At 68.4% G+C, this 20,803-nt stretch overlaps 1 protein-coding gene across 1 annotated transcript; it reads right to left on the minus strand.

The window, feature by feature from the left end:
- Positions 1 to 1,826: 1,826 nt before the first annotated feature.
- On the minus strand, positions 1,827 to 20,803 carry QSOX2 (quiescin sulfhydryl oxidase 2). Its single transcript, XM_028524086.2, has 12 exons — positions 20,275 to 20,803; positions 14,285 to 14,385; positions 13,203 to 13,251; positions 12,621 to 12,726; positions 12,387 to 12,477; positions 11,359 to 11,504; positions 10,095 to 10,229; positions 9,733 to 9,862; positions 8,388 to 8,510; positions 7,720 to 7,870; positions 4,764 to 4,952; positions 1,827 to 3,084 (listed from the first exon to the last, which is right to left on the minus strand). The coding sequence occupies exons 1-12, from the start codon at positions 20,786 to 20,788 to the stop codon at positions 2,597 to 2,599; spliced, it is 2,223 nt and encodes a 740-aa protein (XP_028379887.2). The 5' UTR covers positions 20,789 to 20,803; the 3' UTR covers positions 1,827 to 2,596.

Below are 20,803 nucleotides of genomic sequence, written 5' to 3' on the forward strand. Positions count from 1 at the left end.
GTTGCCACTGGCCTGAGGAACGTTCTGCATTTACCGCCTCCTGAACTCTCAACGTCGCCTGTACGTCAGGCCACTGTCCCACCTCCACTCCCCCAGGGCACGGGGGTGGGGGGTGGGGCGGAGGAAGGGCCCCCCGGGGTGCCCCCAAACAGAAACTACCCAGGACTCGGGCAGACAGCTCTGTGCACCCTGGGCCTGAACAAGGGCCACTGAGGGTGAGCCCATGCCCACACCAGCACCATTTGGATCCTCGCTGGTGGCCAGCATCCCTGCCGGCTGCCTCCGGGGGAGGGGCATGGGCAGAGCAGGGAGGGGCTTACCCACCCCCCTCCACAGTCAGCTGGGGACAGGGGTCCACAGAAGGGACAGCCACACACGGGGCTGCTGAGACCTCCCTCCCCCCCGCAGAACCAATCGGGGAGGCGGGCGAGAGAAGCTGAATAGTTCGGAATCTGAGGCAGCAAACAGGGGTCCAGGGCTGAGCCCCGGGTCCTCCACCCCAAGAGGTTGGGGCATTTGGGCTCCGAGGAGGGGGGGTGCCTAGGAAGGCCATGTCCAGTAAAAGCTGATGTCCAGGCTGAGTGGCCAGCAGCTAGGGCCCTGGGTCCCGAGGGGCTCCCTGGAGCAGGGGTGCCGCTGGTGCAGCCCCGTGCACCCGTCCCCACCCTCGGCGGCCACTGCTGGGAGACAAAGCCTGCGGTGCCCGGCCCCAAGACCCCCGGTGACTGCCTTCACCCCTCCCACTCCCCACCGGACCCCGGGGCTGTCTTCCGGAAGCCTCTGGCTCAGCCGGATGCGGGTGTGGGGGACTCGCCACCCTCACGGTCTCCGCCGGCTCACGTCGCAAACCAACCACAGCTGCTGCAAAGGTCGGGTTTCTTTATTTCAAAATGTGCACAGTACAGTTTACTTAAATACAAAACGTCCACTTCCCTTGCAGGTAAGAAATTCCACTGACATTCCCACATCAATTGGCTTCTTTTTAATCAAAGTTCTCCCATTAAAAATAAATACGTTTAAGTTACCGAACCATCATTATATTCCTTGTCTCAGTATTTACAGCTTTAGAAAATAAACCGTCAGCCTCGCCCAGAGGCAGCACCCCGCGCCGGGCGGGCCACACACCGTGTGTGGGACCGCTCACGCCCACACGTGAGGCGCACGGCTCCCCAGGGACCGACTGCTGAAAACCCAGCGCCCCGCAGGTCGTGAGCGTGTCCCTCAGAGCGGTGACCCCTGCCCGCGGCACTACGACGACCCTCACATGGTGTTTACAAGCTGACGCCGCCTGTCCGACAGGCTGTGACCTGGGACGGGGCGCCCAGCCTGCAAAAACTGGCTTTGGGAAGAGGAGGACATTGGCCATGAACCAAGGGCAGCTGAATGAACGGCTCTAAGCATGTCCCTCCGACTCACGGAGCCCTGCGGGGCTTCAGGCGGAAAAGGACCACCACGGGGTCCTCGACGACCGGGGCACCCAGGCACACACAGACCACAGGGACCAGCTCAGGAGCTTTAAAACAGGAGGGAAGGACAGGCTCAGGCGGCAGGCCCCGCCCTCTGGGGGGGGGGGCGCACCAAGCCCATGCCAGCTGGAGGCTCAGGTCCCCAGGCCGCAGCAGTGACAGGGGCATGACAGCGGTCTCACAAGTACAGCCTCGCCGTCCGCGGCGAGGAGCGAGCACAGGCGCCGGGAACAGGCGGGGCGGAGGGAGCGCCTTGCGGCCTTCACAGTGACGCGCATGCGCACCCCGTCGGGCAGACACCGCTGAGCTCCTGCACGGGTCTCCCTGGCAACGCCCCCAGCAGAGTTTACGTCTTCGGTCACCTCCGAAGGTTTTGGGTTTTACAAATAATGTGCTAAAATCGGCAAATGGCAAGCAATCAGCCACCCAAACCCGGGGACAGGCCTTGTGCCGCCCCTTTTGTGAAAACCGCTTTAGGCGAGCGCAGTGCTGCCTGGGGGCTTCAGCGAGCGCGTGGGTGGCCAGCTCGCTGGGCTCAGGTCCTCCGCGGACCTGCAGGGGCTGGACGACCCGGGTGGTGACGGGTACTGCCCAGGGACAGCAGGCAGGCCGGGGTGGCCCTCCCTCAACGGGCTCTCTCGTCACCAGAGTGACACAGGGAAGGGCGAAGGCACTGTCCTAGAGGAAGGAGCCGGGCCACCGCCCTCCTCCCACGCACAGGCCGCCCACCAGGCGGGGGGCGCTTCCGCAGCCGAGCACCGACTCCGCGCGGCTCTGCGGCGGCCCCCGGTCTCCACGGCAGGAGCGGGCAGGGTCTTCTCCCAGTCCCAGAACAAGGCCTTGCAGGACAGACGGACTCGGAGTCTAGTAAACTCGAGGCGAGCGAGGGCGCCACGCAAGGGACACCCGCCCGTGTCCAGGCCTAGAAGAGTGACAGCACAGACGCCGTTTTGCCGTCTTCTGTCCGAGGCAGCCGCCGAGGGCGCCAGGAGCGCAGACGCCCCGCCCCGCCCCAGCGCAGGGCTGCCTTGGGGCGCGAGGGCAGGCGCGGCTCAGGTCCGCATCCCTGATCAGAGCCGTCGACACTGCGGGCATGGGGCTGCGTCCACAGGCGCTCTGGCCCTGTGCGGCTACACCCCCGGGTGGTGGTGCCGGACCTTCCAGCGCCTGGCCCGCACGCGGAAGAAGAAGAACAGCAGCATCAGGAACAGGGAGGAGGCCACGTACAGCAGGACGCAGAGGCTCATGTCCAGGCTGGAGAAGCCCATCCCCAGGAATGGTGCCGCCGCCTCCGCCTCCTGGCGGCCCGCGGCCCCCGCCCCTCCCGGGCGCGCCCGCTCTGACAGGCCAGGTGTCGGGGGCGGCGCTCGGGGGCCCTGCAGGCTCTGGGCCCCGGGGTCCGCGTGGCCGGGCCCCTGCCCCGCAGCCTCGCCCTCGCCGCCCAGGGCCGCCGCGTGCGTGTGGACGAGGTTGCTGCTGCCGTAGTGCCGCTTCAGGAACAGGAGCACCTGGTCCTCGTTCCAGCTGTCCAGGCCCCGCGTCTCCTCGTGGCAGGCCGGGCAGAGGTCCGGAGTCGGCCACGGGGCCTTCGGGAACCTGGGGTCCTCGCTCGGGTGGCCTGGGAGTGGGAGAGGGCAACAGTGGGAGGCTGCCCCTGAGAGCAGCCACCCGCCCCAGACCGTGGGGCGTTCCCCCACCCCCACGGCGACCAACTGTGGGGTCCAGACACACCCACTCCCCTCAGCCCCGCCTCCCCCTGCAGCCTGTGTCCCCAGAGCGCCCTCTGTTGGCACTGCCCCTCCCTCACACCCTCCATGGTCTGCGCTCAGCGGTGCCCTCCACCCGGCCAGGGTCTGCGCCCAGCCACCCAGCTCCCTGCTGCCCCAAGGTCCCTGCCCAGTCCTCACTTCCGAGCCTGACCTTCAGCCTCCCGGCCCTGTGAGCCTCGCCTCCGCCGCCCGCACACAATGCCCGGGACCCTGGCTGCCCTGGAGTCTCCACAGCCCCGCAGGCACGGGGGCTCCTGGGCACCCCACCCCTGCCCCGGGCGGCCCGCAAGCAGGGTCCTTCCCGCCCGTCTTCCCACACCTTGAGGCCCCACCGCACGCAGTTCCAAGTGCGCCCCGCCTCCCCGGGACGGAGAGAAGCGTGCAGAGCGCAAGCGGCGGCTCTGTGGGGTCCACCCCACGGAACGTGTGCCGCGCACCAGCCCGGAGGGTGATGCGGACGGTGGGCGGCCCGGGGCCTGCCCCTGGGACCCTCGAGGACCCGCCGGAGTCCTGGTGGGCGGGCACCGTGCAGGCAGGGAGGCCCTGGCCAGGTCTCTGGGGCCTCCTCGGGATGGGAGCCACAGCCTGGGGGCCAGAGGGGAGGACTGGGGACTACGGGGCTAGGGGACGGTCGCGTGGCCACGGAGAGCACGCTTCTGCTCCAGCGTCAGGAGGCAGGGGCGCTCGGGGCTCCTAGTGGGGGGTGTCTGGTGGGAGCCTCGTCCGCACACTGCAGAGCCACGTGCTGCGGAGCAGCTGCGGGGAGCTCGGGGGGTGGGCGGGCGGGCGCAGGGCGAGGCTGGACACCCAGAGGTGGGCACGTCCCTGCACCGGGGCCCCCGGGGCAGCGCCTCGACCTGCACGGGGGGCGACGGCAGACCCAGCAGACGGGCGGGGGGGGGGGGGGGGGGGCTGTGGCCACGTGAGCGGAGCCGCGGCAGGCAGCTCCGAGTGCAAGGAAAAACCAATTTTCTTTAGTGCTTTAGATGTAATGTGTGTTTACAACACAGCGGATTAACTAAAAACCAGTAGTTTAGGGACGTTTTCTGTTCATCTCTATTAAGATTTATTTCTCAGAGGAATTATTTTTAAGCCTAATTTTAATCTGCCACTGATTTAGGAACAGTTGGAATTACTTAAGTCTGAGAAAATATACGCGACCTGTTTAGATTTTTAAACAAAGCCACGTCTAGGGGTTGGATTCGCCGTCTGGGGTCAGATTTTAACGACACTAAAACTCCTTCCTGAAAATTAATCGTAACCCAGCCCTCCCACCACCAACCTCCCCGGGGTCCCGGCGGGCTGCCCTGGGGGGGGGGGGGCGGGCAAACAACACCCGCCTGTCCCCACCTGCCCAGCGGCCCCGGGAGTGAGCCCCTGGGAGCAAGGACGCCAGAGCCCAGGGACTGACCGGCTCCCCGTAAAAGGCCATCAGGACACCGGCGTGTGGCCAGAGCAGGCGACCCAGCTGGGGCCAGGGGGCGGGCAGCGGGGCACGAGGGCCAGGGCCGTCGCGGCCTCTGCTCACCTGCCAGGCGGCTGTTGACGAGGTTGTGCTTCTCCCAGAGCCAGAGGATGGCCTGGTCCGAGGTCTTCACGGAGCCCAGGGACTCCTGGGCCATCTGCTCGAAGTGCTCCCCGCACGCCTTGCACCCGAAGAAGGTGCGCACGTACCTCCTGATGGCCTGCAGCACGGCCTGGGGGTCGCCTTCCAAACCTGCCGAGGGAGGGGCACGGCGTCCACCAGAGCCGCAGGGCCAGGGCCCTCGGGGGCCAGACGGGGCCGAGCGCCTCCCAGGGCCTGGGACAGGCCGTGTGCGTGCACAGATGCAGGAGCCGGCACCTTCCCGACACCTGCCGCCCCGGGGCCGCTGGCTCGAGGGGCCCCACACAGAGCGGGAGCCATGACTCTGAGGACCCTCGGGGCCGCGCTGCATCTTCCGGTGGGGCCTCAGCCCCAGGGCCCGGAGAGCCGGGGCTCCGCCGCGGTCGGAGCTTGTGTGCGGCTTCTCTCGGGCCCCCAAAGGCTGGTGCCGGGGCCACGGAGGCTGCTCCAGACGTGCGGTTGTTCTGCTTTGAGTGGGGACCCCAGCCCCCCCAGCCACGGGTTACAGCCCCTGCCACAAGGTATCGGGAGAGCCACCATGGGGGCCTGGGAGGCAGCGGCCCGCGCGGAGCTGACACGGGGACCCGACATGGGGACCCCAGGAAAGCCGCAGGGCAGCTCAGGCCCCTCCAGAGAACTAATACGGGGGATTGCACACACGGATAAGAGACCGTGAGATTAGGACAGATTAAATGTCAGGAGTAAAAGACGTGCTTTGGAGGCCCAATCCGTCTTAGTCCCGGCGGCCCGGCGAGGGGCCCCGCACAGGCTGGGGTGGACCCGGGGCCGGGCCTGCATCTGCCCCTGACCGGGGCGGCCCACGTGCTTCACTCTCAGACGAGCAAGCTGAGCGGACTCCTCCCAGGAGGAGTGTGTCCGGGGCGGCCAGGTGGTGTCCACAGTGAGACTCACCCTGTGAGCGCGCTCGGGCACAGGCCCTGCCCTGCCACCCGCACCGGCGGCCAGCAGCCCCCGGGCCGACATCTGCCGGGCATCACCGTGTAATCCTCCTGGCTCCCCGGCGCACGCGGCCCCCCCTAATCTTTAAAGCGCACAAGACCCACAGGGCGCTACCTGTGGGGGACGCGGGGGGGGGCGGGCGCAGGCTTTAAATGTGGAAGGAGGAGAGGAAAACCTCCCAAGACATAATCCGGTGTCTCCGTCTGACCCAGTTCTGCGGCCGGGGACGCGCCCCTGGTGTCGCTGTGACTGCCGCCGGCACTGCTGCTAGTCGGGACGGCATCTGTGCACCCGCCATCTGCCGCCCCCGTGACAGCAGCCTCGGCTGGCGCGGTTTCTGCGGAGTCCGCTGGGGGGGAGTGGCCCCCGGCTCTCACCCTCTCACCGAGCTGCCTTCCAAGTGCGCTCGCTCGTCCCAGGGAGGACCTGGCGGGCAGGGGGCCCGGACACGCACCTCCTCCCAGGGCTGCGCCCTTGGTCCCAGGGCGGGACTGAGGCCTGGTGGCCTCACCTTCAGTCCGGGGGCTCCGGGGATTCTCCTGAAAATCAGGCTGTCTCCTTTCCTCTGTGTGATCCCCAACAGAGCCTGTGGTTTGAAAGCCCCTCTCTGCCCCCACCAGACCCTGGGAAGGAGAACTCCAGCGTCGCCTGGAGGAGAGCTGGGGCGGCAACAATTTCCGAAGACAGCCACACGCCCCTGTGCACGTGACTCCGCCTCCTCACGTGGCGTCTGGCTGGACGAGACTCAGCTGACCCGCGGGGCGCGGCGGGAGTGAAGCCAGGGCCCAGACGAGGCCCCGAGGGCCCCCCGCCCCGAGTGCGGGGAGCAGCAGGCTGGCCTGTGGGACTCACACCTTCTGAGTCCAGACCAACTGGCTGCGCCCGGGCGAGCCCCCAGGGGTCCAAGAGCAGAGCCCCCGCACTGCCAGGCCCGGAAGCGTGAGCACACCCAGCGGTGGTGGTTTCAGGCCCTGGCACCGCGGGCCAGTCTGTCCTGTGCAGCGAGGGACAGCTGTCAGAGGGCTCTGCGGCCTCCTGCAGAGAACGTCGGGCCGCGTGAGTCCGGGCCCCACTCCCGACTCCACGCGCACGTCAGTGGACCTCCCGGCTCTCCCGCGCTGCCAGCAGCCGGGCGACCCCGCCCACAGCGGGCGTCCCGGGTGGGACACGGACGCAATGCTGAGGTAGCCGTCCCGGTGGTGCAGATGGTGAAACCCGACTCGGACTCTGGTCGCTTCCCCTCCTGCGCAGGCGGCCTCTGTGACGGCCCATGGTCCCCGCCCGTGAGCAGGCCGGGCCCACGGTGCCTCCCACAGACCAGAGCACACGCGAGCGGCGCAGGTCACACCGAGAAGGGCACCCTCTCCGGCCGGCACTCTGAGGCAGCCGGTGCGGAGAAGGGGGCTGCCTGGGGAGGGGACCCGCAGCGAGCACGGCCGACGCAGACGTGACTGCTGCCACCGGCAGAGAGCGAGTCCGGGCGGCACTCCCTGCCCGGCCACCCGGGACCCCTGACCCCCCGCTGCCGGGAGGTGGCCAGCGCACAGTGTCTTGAGCTGCTCGGGTCTGGGGGACTTGTCCCGAAACTAAAGGCAGATGCCTTCCCTCGTGTGTCGGCTTGCCCCCGAGTCTACAGCAAAAGCAGAGGCGCTCGCGCTGGTGCTCCTGGCTGCACCCACCCAGGCCAGCCGGGCACGCTCGTGAATGTGCGGCGGTGGGAACATGGGATCCCCCGTTGGGGCCATGTGGGGTCTGACAGGTGCCTGAGAAGACGCTCCCCCACGTGCGCAGCAGGCCCAACGAGCCCCGGCGCAACGAGCCCCGGCGTAACGAGCCCCAGCCGAGCGTCCAGTGGCACCGGGCAGGCCCCAGCTCGGGGTCGGGGGCCGAGGCGCCCTGGCCGAGCGGGGGTGCTCACCTGTGCCGTCCAGCGCGTCTGGGCGGGCCCCGGCCTGGACGGTCAGAGTGTGGAACAACTTCCAGAGGGAGCACGAGTAGCCCCTCAACTCCGGTCGGCTTCCTTGACATCCCACCCACCTTATCTGGTTGGTCAGGAATATTCCAGAAATCTGGGGAAAGAAAGACCGAGAGGTAACGGAGACAATGGGACTAAAAACAGGTTGTGCGTGTTCTCTGACCCTCGGCAGCCACACGTGGGGACATTTATCCAAACTTTGAGAACTCCAACGTGCTCACGCTCCCGCAGGGGTGTGCCGGCCACGGCCGGGCAAGGACGGCCCTGGGTGCTGGGCTACGGAGCTCTCGGAGGCCGTCCCGGTGGGCACCGGGCCTGAGGGCAGCTCGGCGGGGCCCCCACACGTGTGCTCGGCACGTCACTTTCGTCCGTTCTCAGGTGGGAAACCCGGCGTTCCCTCCAGGCTCACATCCATGACGAAAAGCCCCAGCGAAACCGCTGCCGCCGGTGCAGGGCGCCCTGCCGCCGACCGTCCTCCACCTGAGGGCTCGGCCGCAGGCAGACGGCACCGGGGGCGGGGGTGGGGGTGGGGCGGGGACACACAGCACAGAAGCGGGGCAGGGGGAGGGGGCTGTGGCCGGGGCAGGGGGCCTCGGGCGGGCGGGGCTCACCCGCATCTTGTTGTCCACCAGGTCCAGCACGGCGTTGTAGGGGATCCTGTCCAGGGGCAGGCTGGCCAGCCACTCCTGCAGCATCTCCAGCAGCCTCCGGACGGGCGGCCGGCCAGGGAACAGCTGGGTGGGAGGGACGCGCTCAGGTTCCCAGCAGGGGCGCCGCCCGCCCGCGGGCTCACTGAGTGTCCTGTCGGGCCATGCAGCCTTGCGCCCGGCAGACAAGCAGCGGGAAGGGCACCTAACGCCCGAGCTAACCCCGCCGCTGGGCACACAGGCTGTGGGGCAGCGGCCTGCCGGCCCCAGAAGAGCCTTGCACTCCCCACGCGGGCGCCCAGCACCGGGACCTGTTCCCCCACGTTCGTTTCAGGTCCGAGGCACCTTCCCAAAAACAGTGCAGACGTGAGGACGTGAGGCCGGCCGCCTGCACCACAGGGCGGCCCGTGTGCACAGCTCCCCTCCACCCACCGGAACTCGCCGGGGACTCGCTCCCCCCTCAGACACCGACCCTACCGCTGTCCTTCCCCCCAAACCCGCGCTGGGCAGACGCAGCCCGCCCGCAGAGCTGCTGCGGGTCCCTGCCAGGGGCCGTGCGCGAGGCCAGCGCCCTCCACAGGGAGGCCGCCCCATCTCCGGGGTGAGAACGGGCCCCGGGCCTCGGTGCTGCGACTGGCGGCTGCCGGGTCTCCGCTGTGGCCGCGGCCGGGGCAGACGGCCCCGTTCCCAGGTTCTCCCCGAGGTCACCCAGGGCTGCTGGAGCCAGGAGGACAGGGGCCCGGGTCCGTCCCCAGGGACCTGAACGGTAGCCTTCCGCGTCCCGCTGCCCCGGCACCCCAGCTGCTCTGGGCCGGGAAAACGACCGAGCCCCGATCCCGGCCCCGGAGCCAAGGGCTCTTGGCGGGAACTGTGCTCGGCTAACCCACGGGCCCCCGGGGCTCCAGCTCCTACTGAAACGGAGGCCCCCCGCACAGGGCCGGGCCCACAGCAGGCCCCCCCTCCCACCGCAGGCGGGGGTGGGCGAGGACGGCGGCCTTGTGTGCACCCTCCCTGAGGAAGCCGCTCCCCACCCCCTGCTCCCTGTGCCCCCTCCTCCCCTTGTCATCGGGCTAGTGGCTCAGGCCACACACCGACTCCTGTGCCTCTCCTTTGCCACCGCACTTAACCTCCGACCTGGGCAAGTGCCCCTCAGACCAGCCCCTGGAGACAGCTGCCCTCCGACCCACACCCCGGCCCGGCCCCCCACATGCGCTGCACCCTGGGGCTGGAGCAGGGTCAGCCGTGTAGCTGACACGCGCAGCCCAGGCCCGGGGAGCGGCGCCCCCGGCCCACGGCAGGCCCCACCCACCTTGGCGACGACGGTGATGAAGTCGGTGAGCGTCCTCAGCTCGGCCCCGGCCAGGGCGCTGCGGGCGGCCAGCTCCACCCGCAGGAGGCAGTGCAGCCCCGACTCCAGGTCCGCCGTGTACAGCTTCGACCTGCGAGGCAGCGCGAGGGGGCTGGTGAGCACACGAGCCCCCCCCACCCCCACTGCACGCGAGCCCCCTCCCCAGCGGGACACGGCGGACACCTCAGCAGCCGCCCGTGGCTGCCGGGCTTCTCGGGGGACGGGCGCCGCCAGCCAGCGAGCCCCGCCGTCCTCCGTCTATGCCGCGGCCTCCCTCCCTCGCGCTCACCCCCGGGGGGCGCGAGTGCGCGAGGAGCGCTTGCCTGTCAAACTCCCTCCACTCCATGGCCTCGGCCTTCTCTTCCGCGCTCGGCTTTCCGGGCAGCAAGAGCGACTTTTTCCTCACGTGGGGCAGCGACTTCAGGTAAGAGGAGAAAAATGACCGGAGGGGCTTCGCGCTGCGAGGAAGGGGCGGGCGGGCGCGGCTGAGCCGAGTGCAGACCAGGCTGTGGCGACGGTCCCCCTGCGGCCCAGGTGGACGGAGCCCAGGCCCCTGGCCACAGACCGAGGCTCCGCCCCCCCACTCCCCCACCCCGCCCTTGCTGGGCCCAGCCTGGGGCTGGCCCTCCCGAGGACACAGACAAGCCCACGTGGGCCGGAGTCCCAGGCACAGTGAGTGCCATGACCGACCTCCTCCTGCTCAGTGGGGACGCGAGTCGGTTTGTGAAGCTGGCTGAGCGCCTGCCAGTGTGCTCTTCGTAGCATACGGCAGTTCGGCGGGGGAGGGTGGGCCTGGGCCGGCACCTCCAAGCCTGCTACACGTGGGACCCCTCACATGGGCAGGGTGGGCCATGCCCTGAGAGTGTGTGAAGCCCATTGCTGGGCACTTCTGGTAGCTCAGGGGTCCTCCAAAGCAGACAAGGTGAACACGGGCCCCGCGGCCTCTGGGGCAGGGCCCCGCGCCCCAGGGAGCAGGCCAGGGCGCGCGGAGCACCCAGAATGCCGGGCTGCAGAGCAGGAGGCAGGATGGCCCAGCCCCACAGTGACCTCGTGTCCCCGGATCCCGCCGTCCCCGTTAAGAACAGAAACACAGGGACTGCGGGGTATTCGAGGCTTCGGGTGGTGAGGGGGCCTGGTGCCCCAGTCAAACTTCTCAGAAGATGAAACAGAAGTCCTTCAGGAGAGGACACGTGTCCTCAGCACGTGGTGACCCACCAAGGACGGCTGAGCAAGCGCAGGCGAGAGGGCCGGGGCCCCAGGGCCAGCAGGCCGCATGGGGACCACGCAGCAGGGCCCGCCTCTCTCTCCTCTGCGGCCCTTCCCAGCCTTGCCCACGCTGGGTCTGTCTGGGCCGCCCCCCGCCCCCACACAGAGGCAAACACCAGCCTCGTGGTCTCCGTGGTCTCCGTGGGCCGTGGCTAGAGGAGCGGGCGGTGAGGGGCGGAGCCCAGGGCCCGCCTGCGCACGCTGCTCACTGGGAGGAAGCCCCAGACCGAGTCAGCCCAGGCGGGGCCCCTGCCCTTCAGGGCTCCCAGGCGCCACCTCGGGTCTCAAACACCCACCACCCCTCAGCCCAACTGCACTCACACGTCAATCAGCCCGTGGGACCCGTTGGGGTGAATCAGGTAACAGGACGGAAGGGAAGAGACGCCGAGCTTCTCCAGAAAGGCCTGGTCGGCGTCCAGCACTCGCTTCACGGCGATGTTCTCGTAGGGAATCAGGTCCAGCATCACCTGGGGCGGAGAGGAGGGTCACCGTCCCCGCAGCCGGGGCTGTCCCCGGGGGGCGCCGCACCTGCCGGAGCCGCCGGCCCACGGGAAGGATCAGAGACCGCGTCGCCAGGGACGAGTCTGAGTCTGTCTGCTGGACACCGGCCGGCCGGTCCTGGGTCTCAGGGAGGGGGAGGGAGGCCTGCCGGTGAGCTGGTGAGCTTGTGCCGTGCCGCCCGAGCCGGCATGCCCCCCGGGAAGCCGGCCCTCATCGAATGCCAGGTGCGCACTCAGGCCGCTCCCCGTCTGGGGCTTTCCCGGACACCCGCGGCCGCGCACCCTGCAGCAGGCACCTGCCTTTGGGGGGCCACCAGCACCCCGTGGAGCCACACGGCCCTGGCCTCTGCCCGTGTCCCCAGAGCTCGCGGACGGCCACGCCAGTCCAGGCAGGCGCGCACCGATGGCAGAGCTCAGGGACTCCCGTCATCCACCTGGGTGTCGGGCCCCGGGCCTTCCCGAGACGGCCAAGGGCAGGGGCTTCGGACCCACCCGCAGGGCCAAGGGAGCAAAGGTTCATGACGGAAACGAGTTTTACAGAACCTCGGATTTGGCCGAAAAGTTGAGTTCAAAACACAGGAAAGAACCCGTGACCACAGTGCACGGGGTCAGGAACCACATCCAGGCTGAGGTCCGCTGCCCCGTGAGCCCTGCGCCCCACGGGGCATGAGGCGCACCTGCTACCTGCCCCTGTCCTGCCCTCGGAGAGGCCCCCCGAGTCCGCTGCACAAACCAGTCCCCGCCCCGCAGTCCCGCCCCCCCCCCCCCCGCCCTGCGCCCCCGGCCCTGCGCCCCGCCCCTGCGCCCCGCCCCCCGCAGCACGGGCCCGGACGGGCACAGACACTGTACCTCACGTCCGACGTACGAGCCGCCGCTCTCGAGCATGATCGCCACGCAGTGGCCGTCACGCCTGTCGATGAGGGAGAGCACGTCACCGGGCCTTTGGGGGGAAGAAGCAGCTTTCAGTGCTTTCGAGGACAGCGAGCCGGCCGCCGGGCACCAGGGCCCAGGCCGCGTAACGCACGTCCACATGTCACGGAACCGAACTGGGCGCGCGGCGTGCCCTCCCGAGGAGCTACGCACCGGATCGGGTCCAGCGCCGGGCAGGCAGGCGGCCAGTTGGCGTCTGTGTGGTTCTGCAGGAAGTCGACCATGGCCTGTCTCACCGTCTGCAGCTCTCGGTCGGGCCCTGGGGGGACAGCCGCCATCGCGGGGTGCCCACCGCACTGCCCCCCCGCACATCCCCCGCCAGAGCACTGCATGGACAGCAGCGGGGTCTCCCGGCAGGAGGCCGCGTGTGTGGGGGGAGCTCGCCGCCCCTGCGGGCTGACCCGTCACGCTCTGGGCCCGACCTGGACACTGGCTGCCCGGCGGGCTCGTTCGTTAACGCTCACTGGGGGGCTTTCCCGCTACCATCTTCGGTGACCGCGCTCCCTTTAAAAAGGCCCGACCACACCCGCCAGGGAGGCAGAGCACAGGACGAAGCTTCCCGCTGGGACTGGGACCAGGAACGCCTGAGCTCCCACGGGTGGCTGCCGGGCAGGCTGGTGGCAGCACAGGAGGGGGGACGGGCCCGGCAGCGGGGCGTCCAGGCTTCAGGGACATTTCCACTCTGCGGGTCCCTGGGGCCCGTCTCCGAGCAAGCGACACTGCCCGCACCCTCACCTTTGAAGTTCTCTCCCGCCGTGAAGTCCCGCGTGAAGGCCCTGAAGTACTGGCGAGGGGACACGGGACGAGTGAGCGGAGGAACGGCTCCCCGTCCCCCCGAGACAGAGCTCCCGGTGCCCTCCGGGGAGTCTGCCCGCGGCCCCACGGCCCCTCGACCCCACATCAGATTTACGGCCCAGGGGAGGGGGGTCGGCACCCCTCAGAGCCCGGTGTTCCCACAACCGGACCCAGCAGGGCTACGGCCACACGGGCCGTGGCGCCCCCCCCAGCGACACAGAGACGCCCGAGGAGGACGACAGGCGCAGACGAACGTCTCCGAGCGGGAGAGGGAGAGGGAGCGGGAGAGGGAGTCTTCTGTCAAAGTCAAACCCCCTCCGTGAAAAGACGCAGTGCAGACCGCTGGGCACGGGCGGGGCGCTGCCCCCACTCACGGGGAAAACGGCGTCACACCCGCACAGAGGCCCCCGGACATCGGACGCGGGCAGACGGCCCAGGAGGAAACAGGCAAACCGCACGAGCAGACGTGTCGCTGACGGCGTGACACAGGGCCACACGCGAAGACGGGCCGCTGTCCCTGGGCAGCCGAGACTGCGCTGGTGCGGCCCCCACCCGGCGACGGCACCCCCGGGCCGGCGCCCACACCGCAGGGGACCCGCTCCCAGTGGCCGAGGACTGAACGGCCAAGGGGCAGCAACTGAGGAGACGGGAAGGCGTGCAGACCCTCGGATTCGTGGCCCCTCTGCCCCCTGGTGGGACACAGGCCTGTGTAGGGGCCCCCACCGCGTGCTCAGGGCGGCCACGCAGGCACCCGGGCAGCTCGGTACCCCGGCTGCACACAACGGCCACGGCACGTGGGCCATGTGAGGGGGTGGAGGGAGCACCAGACAGAGAGACCCCAGGCCTGGACTGAGCAGGGCGAGCGCGTGTGGGCCCCACAGAGACGGCCCAGCCCCACGGGGTGGGGTGAAAGGGGGGGACCCTCTGCACACAGAAACAGGCGTCCAGAAGCAGCCCGCGTGCCTGAGACGAGCCACTGCCGCCGGCGCAGGCAGGAGCGGCGGGCGGGAGGGGGCGCTCACCCGGAAGGTGGGGTAGTAGTGGACGTCGTAGGCCTGGCACACCTCGCGGTTGCTGTCCTCCGCGCAGTCCAGGGCGGCGACGCGGATGGCGGCGGCCCAGTCTGCAAAGCAGGGGAGAGGCCTTCAGTGCGGCGGGCCCCGCCCCCAGCCCTCCGAGGCACAGGACAGGGCTGTGCCCGGCTGGGAGGACAGACAGACCTCGACTGGCAGCAGGGCTGCGCCCCCCCATGGACACAGCTGGGAAGGCCGCCCCCCCCTCCCCCCCGGCCCCCAGAGCCGGCTGCTTTGTTGGGTTGTCCCGGACACCCCCGGGAACCATCCGGCACCACCTAGGAGGTGGCTTCCGGTACTTTCCCAGGACGCCTCCTCCCACAGGCCCGAGCACACTGTCACTGTTCTTGGGAACAGAAGAGGAGCAGTTTAAACCCGCGTGTTTTCCCGTCTTTGAAGTTTCTGGGACGGAAACCCCAGCACCCGAATGGACCCGAGACGACGAGGCAGCAGCCCGGGTGCCCCGTGTCGGCGTCCACCCGAACGCCCGCCCCCCACTACCCCGCCCCCTCCACTGCAGCCCCCAGGCCACGCCCACCTGCCCAGGCTGCACCCCCCCCAAACAGGGCTCTCCGCCCGGTGAGCCGCACGACCCTCCCGGACCCAGAGCTCCCAGGCGTCCCACTTTTGCTTGGACTGTGGGTTTGGACCGGGTCCCAGCGGGGCCGTCCGCTGCGGCTGGCGGGCACGGCGGGTCGCCTACGCCGGTCCCCGGGCCCCACATGCGCTCTCCCGCCAGCTGGGCGCCGCTGGGTGCGCGCGGCCCCGGCGCCTGGAAACCTGGCACCTACACCACACCTGCGTCCGCTTCTTCTGTGGCAAGGGGGCTCCCCCCAGGACTGGGGAGCCCTGGCTGCCTCCCCGCTCACTGACAGCCCTGAAAGCCTCAATTCCTGATGGCCGCGGCCAGGCGCGTGGTGACCCCGAGGCGCGGCGTGCACGGGGAGGAAGTGCTGGTTCACGCCCTCGGTCACCGATCACAGTGGAAGGGCCCCCCACATCCTGCACAGGCAACTGGTGCAGCTGCCCTTGAAGAGGTCTTGTCCTTTTCCGTGGGACGCCGAGGCGGATCACACCGCCAGGGGCTCCTTCCCGAATGCTCCCTGGTGCCCTGCCCTGCCTGGGGGAGGGGACCCACTGGGCAACGGGGCCTCTGCAGAGACACATGGCAGCAGTGGGGACCGTCAAGGACAATGGGCCAGGTGGGTCCCGCCCACCCTTGGCCACAGCTGTGCCTTCCGAGTGGCCCTGCACCGTGTGCCAGACTGAGCCAGGAGCGCGGGTGAAAACCTGGCTCCGTGCAGGCACGGGCCCCCGCTCTGCGCTCTGCTGCGGCCCGCACCCTCGCAGGCCACGGGGAACGTGCCCAGGAGGAGAGTCCCGCCCCCTGCCCCCGGCCCTGCGAGAACGGGAGACTGGCGCACACCCCCAGTCTGGGGGCTGCTGCTTTTCACCCGATACAGCGCTTCTGCTTAAAAACGCACACCCCTTCCTCCCGAAAGTGTAAAAAGTTGGCCGACGGGGACACAACGCAGAGAGGAGGCGCAGTGAAACGGCACAGCCATGCTCTCCCCGCCCACGACCCAGCCCCGTCCCGCCTGTCCCCTCCGCTCTGCTGCACCCGTGTCACAACGGTCCACGCCTGCTATCCTTCCGGCAGGTGAGCCCTCGGGACACGGGCCGAGAGCCACTGCGGAGCAGGCCCGGGACCCCGCTCTCACCAGGGCACAGCTGCCGGGACAGGGCGGCATGGAGGCCGCAGCCGGCCTGGCTGCCGGGACCCCTGAGGATCCGCACGTCCGCCTGCGACCGCCACTCCACACACGCGTGCCCCCGGACAGAGCGGCCACCCTGGCGGAGGGCACGGAGACGTGCCTCTGCCTTTGGGAGAGGGCCGTCTGTGCACGGCCGCCACACACAGCCAGGAGCATCCCCGCCACTGCCGGCGTCCCGGCAGATGGCGCATTCAGGGGACACAAAGGAGGACTCTCCCCAGATCAAGTGGGGCCGTTCCCGAGGTCTGCCTCGGGCCGCAGCCCCATTCAGCCCAGGCCCTCCCCTCCGCCTGTCCCCTGTCCGGCCCGCCCGCCTGCGTCCACCACACAAAAGGGACCACCGCTCGGAACCGACGGGTCATCTGCTCTCAGACGCAGGCCACGCCCAGCGGCACGCAGCCGCTTGGAGGCTCAACGGCTGCCCCCAGGGGACACCACGGGCAGTGACCGGGGCTCGGCCTCACCTCCGCTCACGAGCTCATCTTCGGCGCCACAGGCTTAAAGTGGTGCCCGTGAAATAAGCTTCCAAATGCAGCAGACTGTAACTTCCTTCAAGTTTCCTCGCCACATAACCACATCACTTAACCCAACGGGATGACACCTTTTACTGCCACTTGCCAAATTCCAACGAAAACGTGCATGAGAGCCTGGCCCGCAGCTGAGGCCCCGCACACTCCGAGAAGACGGCGGCACAGCCTCCCCGGCCCGGCCACCGGGAGTCGGGCTAGTGCCAGCGGGACCAGCAGCAACGCCGCCTTCACCACTCGTCCCGGCAGTGACCCTGCGGTGCTGCGGCAAACCCAAGGAGGACGCTCGCAGGAGGTGGCACTGAGTGAGGCCACAGAGGGCGGAGCTGGGAAGTGCTGCCAGGAACCCCTCGGGCCCTCCTTCCCGCGCTTCCCTCTGTGAGCCAGCAGGTCGCCTGGGGCCCGAGGGGGGCTCTGAGACCCGTCCCCCCCGCTTGCAGGCGGCCGGCACCCACATAAAACCCCTGCCCTTCACACTGGCAGTGGCTCTCGCGTCCGGTCACGGCACCAGCGCGCGGGAGCAGTGCAGGGCAGCTCCCCAGAGGCCGCCCCTGCAGAGTCCAGGCACGCTCTCGTGGCCTCGCCCAGGCCCGGGGGCCGGGACTGGTCCTCTGGTGCCCAGCGTTCGGCCCAGCGAGGCAGAACTCAGGCCACGCGGGGGCCGGTGGGCACTGCAGTTCAGCGCTGAAGCCCCGCAACACAGCGAGATGGGAAAGCTTTCGAGAGCAAGTCCCGCATCTTGAGCGCTGGGGCAGGGCCAGCAGCCTGCACGGCCCGGCTTCCTCCCTCACCTCGGCGGGGCCTCACGCAGTGTGTGATGGAGCTGCTTCCGAGAGGGTGGCACCCGCCAGCGGCCCCTCCGCCACCCAGGCGAGCCCCCACAGTCCTCCCGCACTCTCCACCAGGCCACACGCCGGCAGGTCATTCCGCTGCCCTCTGCACCCCACCCGCCCCAGACCCTGTTCCTCCTTCTGGTGGACAGACCCTGGGCCCGGGGAACGCCGAGTGCCCCAGTCTGTCCCCGAGGTGGTGGCCTCACAGGCGCCAAGTCCAGCCCAGGTGACGGAGAGCCCGGAGGGGGCAGGGCAGAGGGCAGACACCCTGCGGCAGGAAGTCGGGGTGCCCCGTCCTGTCCTCTGCAGGCACACTCACCCGGCCCGTCACTCAGCTGGGGGGCCACCCCTGGGTGGCCGTCTCACTGCGCCTCATAGTCCCACCGTCCGAGACTCTTGTGAATGGGGAGGACGGTGTGGACAGTGGTGAGTGCCCGCCGGGTCTCTGCTCCCTTCCCAGCGCCCCCGCACGACCCCAGGGCCAGGCTCGGAGATCCTGCCCTGGCTTCTGGGCGAGAGCAGACCGCAGGGACACACTGACCACCAAAAGGACACTCTGCGCACTGACCAGTCCACACAGAGGCACTTCGGAGCTGCCCCGGGAGGGTGCCACCCCCACGCCCCGTCCCAGGAGCAGCCGACAGGAGGGGCCGGCACGTGGCTCGGCCACCCGGGGGTGTTCGGGGACTCAGCAGGACTTCGTCCGAGTGTCCTCAGAAGCAACGGCTCAAGCTGCATCTGCACAAACAGGGGACGTGACGCGGCTGTCCACACCCGACGGTGGACCGTTCGTCTGTGGAGCCACCTTCTCACCCAAAGAAGCGTTTACTATGTCAGCGAAGAGCTGAAGTGCGATCCAGACCCAGGAAAACGACAGTCACCACCCCAAGGCCCCAGGGGCTGGGCCGACCACGTGTACTCCTAACAAGACCCCAGTCAGAGCGGGCGCCCGGGCAGCCTCGGAGGTGGTCTGGCGCTGGGGACCCTCTGCCGGGTCCCCACAGACCCTTCGCCTCGCGCCCTGCTCTCGCCTCCCTCCCTCCCCTCCCGGGCCGCAGCTGTCTTACTCTTCCCGCCGCGCTGCCTCCGGGCTCGGCCTCGCGTGTCCGGCCGGGACTCGGACGCGGTCGGACCCCCCGGGACGTTAAGTCACTCGCGCCACTTGGCCCGTCACGAGCAGCCTTCCAAGTTCCGGGGACAATGTTCAAGGCTCCTCAAGTGCTGGCTCAACTGGGGAATGCTTTGCAATGTTTTAACCATACTTTACGATTTCTGTATTTCACAAACTAAGCCGAAAAGCTGAAAAATCAAAATACGCAATAAACAGGCAGCAAAGGCCTTACCAGGGCTCCCTGCATTTCAATTGCCATTTCCATTCTGCCACTGAATAACAAGTGAGAACCAGAAACTTCTCTGTATTGTTAAAGCACCTGTTTGTTCTCAAGGCAACGGCTTTAAAACAAAACAAAACAAACCTAAGGAGTTCTCTGTCCACTTCTTGTTCTCAGCTGTGACCAGTGTGCAACACTGGGTCCTTAAACCATGAGCTCAAAGAACAAACCCTTTAGAATGAAAAAGCCCCAACAGCCTGAGCTAAGACGAGCATGTCCCTTGAAGATAATCATTTACAATTATGCACAAAAACACTATTTTAGCCCTGGCTGGCGTGGCTCCGTTGGCTGGGGGTTGTCCAGCAAACTGAAAGGTCATCAGTGTTATTCCAGGTCAGGGTACTTGCCCGGGTTGCAGGTTCTGTCCCTGGTTGGGGGCGTGTGAGAGGCAACCACACACTGATGTTTCTCTCTGGCTCTTCCTCCCTCCCTTCCCCTTTCTCTAAAACTAAAAGAAAATCTTAAACAAAACAAAACGCTATTTCGACTTCTTTAAAGGTTCAGAATCCGTTCAGGTAGGAGAAAATTACAGCAGGGTTGGATATAAGCCTTAAAAACAAGGGTAGGAAGGAAGCGCGGCAATTTGCTGCCCTCCCGCCCACTGAAACACGTAATTACAGGCTAGCGCAACACCAGCGGGCGGCCCGCCAAACCTCACTCTTGCTGGGACCAGCGCCTGCCTCAGAGCCATATACATCCGGTTTCAAAGCGGGCGGCTGGGGGGCAGGAGGCTGCTAGGACTCCGACTCCGCGGTTCACAGCAGCCCGCGCTCGGGGCCTGACACTGCGCGGGAGCATTACACCGGCGGCCAACCGTGAAGTGCAGGCACGTCACCACCAGTCTGGTGGATGACAGTCACCAAAGACTGCGTGTCTGCGACCGAGGGACTTCCCAATGAAATGCTCGGAGGGCCTTTGGACGTCTAAGTTGGGGGCTCACTTGGAGTATCCATGTGGTCAGCAACCCCGCCCAGAAGGCTTTAAAGGGAAAGCGACTTGGGGTTGAAACGCGGATCCACCAAGACGGGGGAGTCTAGGCGCCGAAGCGGAATGCCTGAGAACGGTCTACCAGTCAGGAAACAGTGAGGATGAAGGCCGGGGAAGTCACTGGAGCTTCTCGAGGCTCCAACTAGGTGTCGGGAGAGCTGGGACAGCTGTGGGATGACAGCTGGGGGAGAAGGGTTCCTGTCTTTCCAATTGGAAACAGCAGCTTCCCTCGGAAGGATCCCACGGTGAGCGGGGAGGGGGGCGGGCATCTAGGGTACCCAGGACGCAGGCCAGCGATGGCCGAAGAGGGGTGCCTTTGCAGGGCAAGGAAAAGGGGGCCTGGGAGGATGCCGCGGGCCCGGGGACGAATCCCGGGGGCCGCGGGGGCCGGGCCGGCGTCGGGGCACCGCGTGGGGCGCGCCTCACCTTGCACGTCCCTGGCCAGGGCCCGCCAGGTGGGCGCGTAGCCGATGCAGTGGCCGCACCACGACGAGTAGAACTGCACCAGCCACGCGGCCGAGCTGTTGGCCGTGGCCCCGCGCACGCTGCCGCTGTCCAGCACCCACACGGCGTCCTCGCCCGCGCGGTACAGACGCGCCGCGCCGCCCGCGCCCGGCCCGGCCGCCGCCGCCAGCAGCACGAGCAGCGGGGGCAGCCGCGCTGGCGGACCCGAGGGCGGCCGCCGGGCTCGGGCCGCCGTTCCCGCCGGGGGTTCCAGGCTGCTCTCTGCCACCCCCGCCCCTACAACCCCGGCAGCCGCCATGTTGGGAGTGCCTGGGCTCGCCTGACCTTTCACCCCGGCAACCGCCATCACGTGCTCCGAGCGGCCCCGCCCCCGGCGCTGGACCACGCCTTCGGCCCCGCCCAGGGCGCTCAGGTCCCGCCTCCCTGTGCGCCAGACATCGCCTCTCCCCACCCCCGAGTGTCGAGTCACGCCCATGGCCCCGCCCACGCC

Source organism: Phyllostomus discolor, chromosome 3 (genome assembly GCF_004126475.2).
Source record: "Phyllostomus discolor isolate MPI-MPIP mPhyDis1 chromosome 3, mPhyDis1.pri.v3, whole genome shotgun sequence".
In the NCBI taxonomy this organism is placed as follows: domain Eukaryota; kingdom Metazoa; phylum Chordata; class Mammalia; order Chiroptera; family Phyllostomidae; genus Phyllostomus; species Phyllostomus discolor.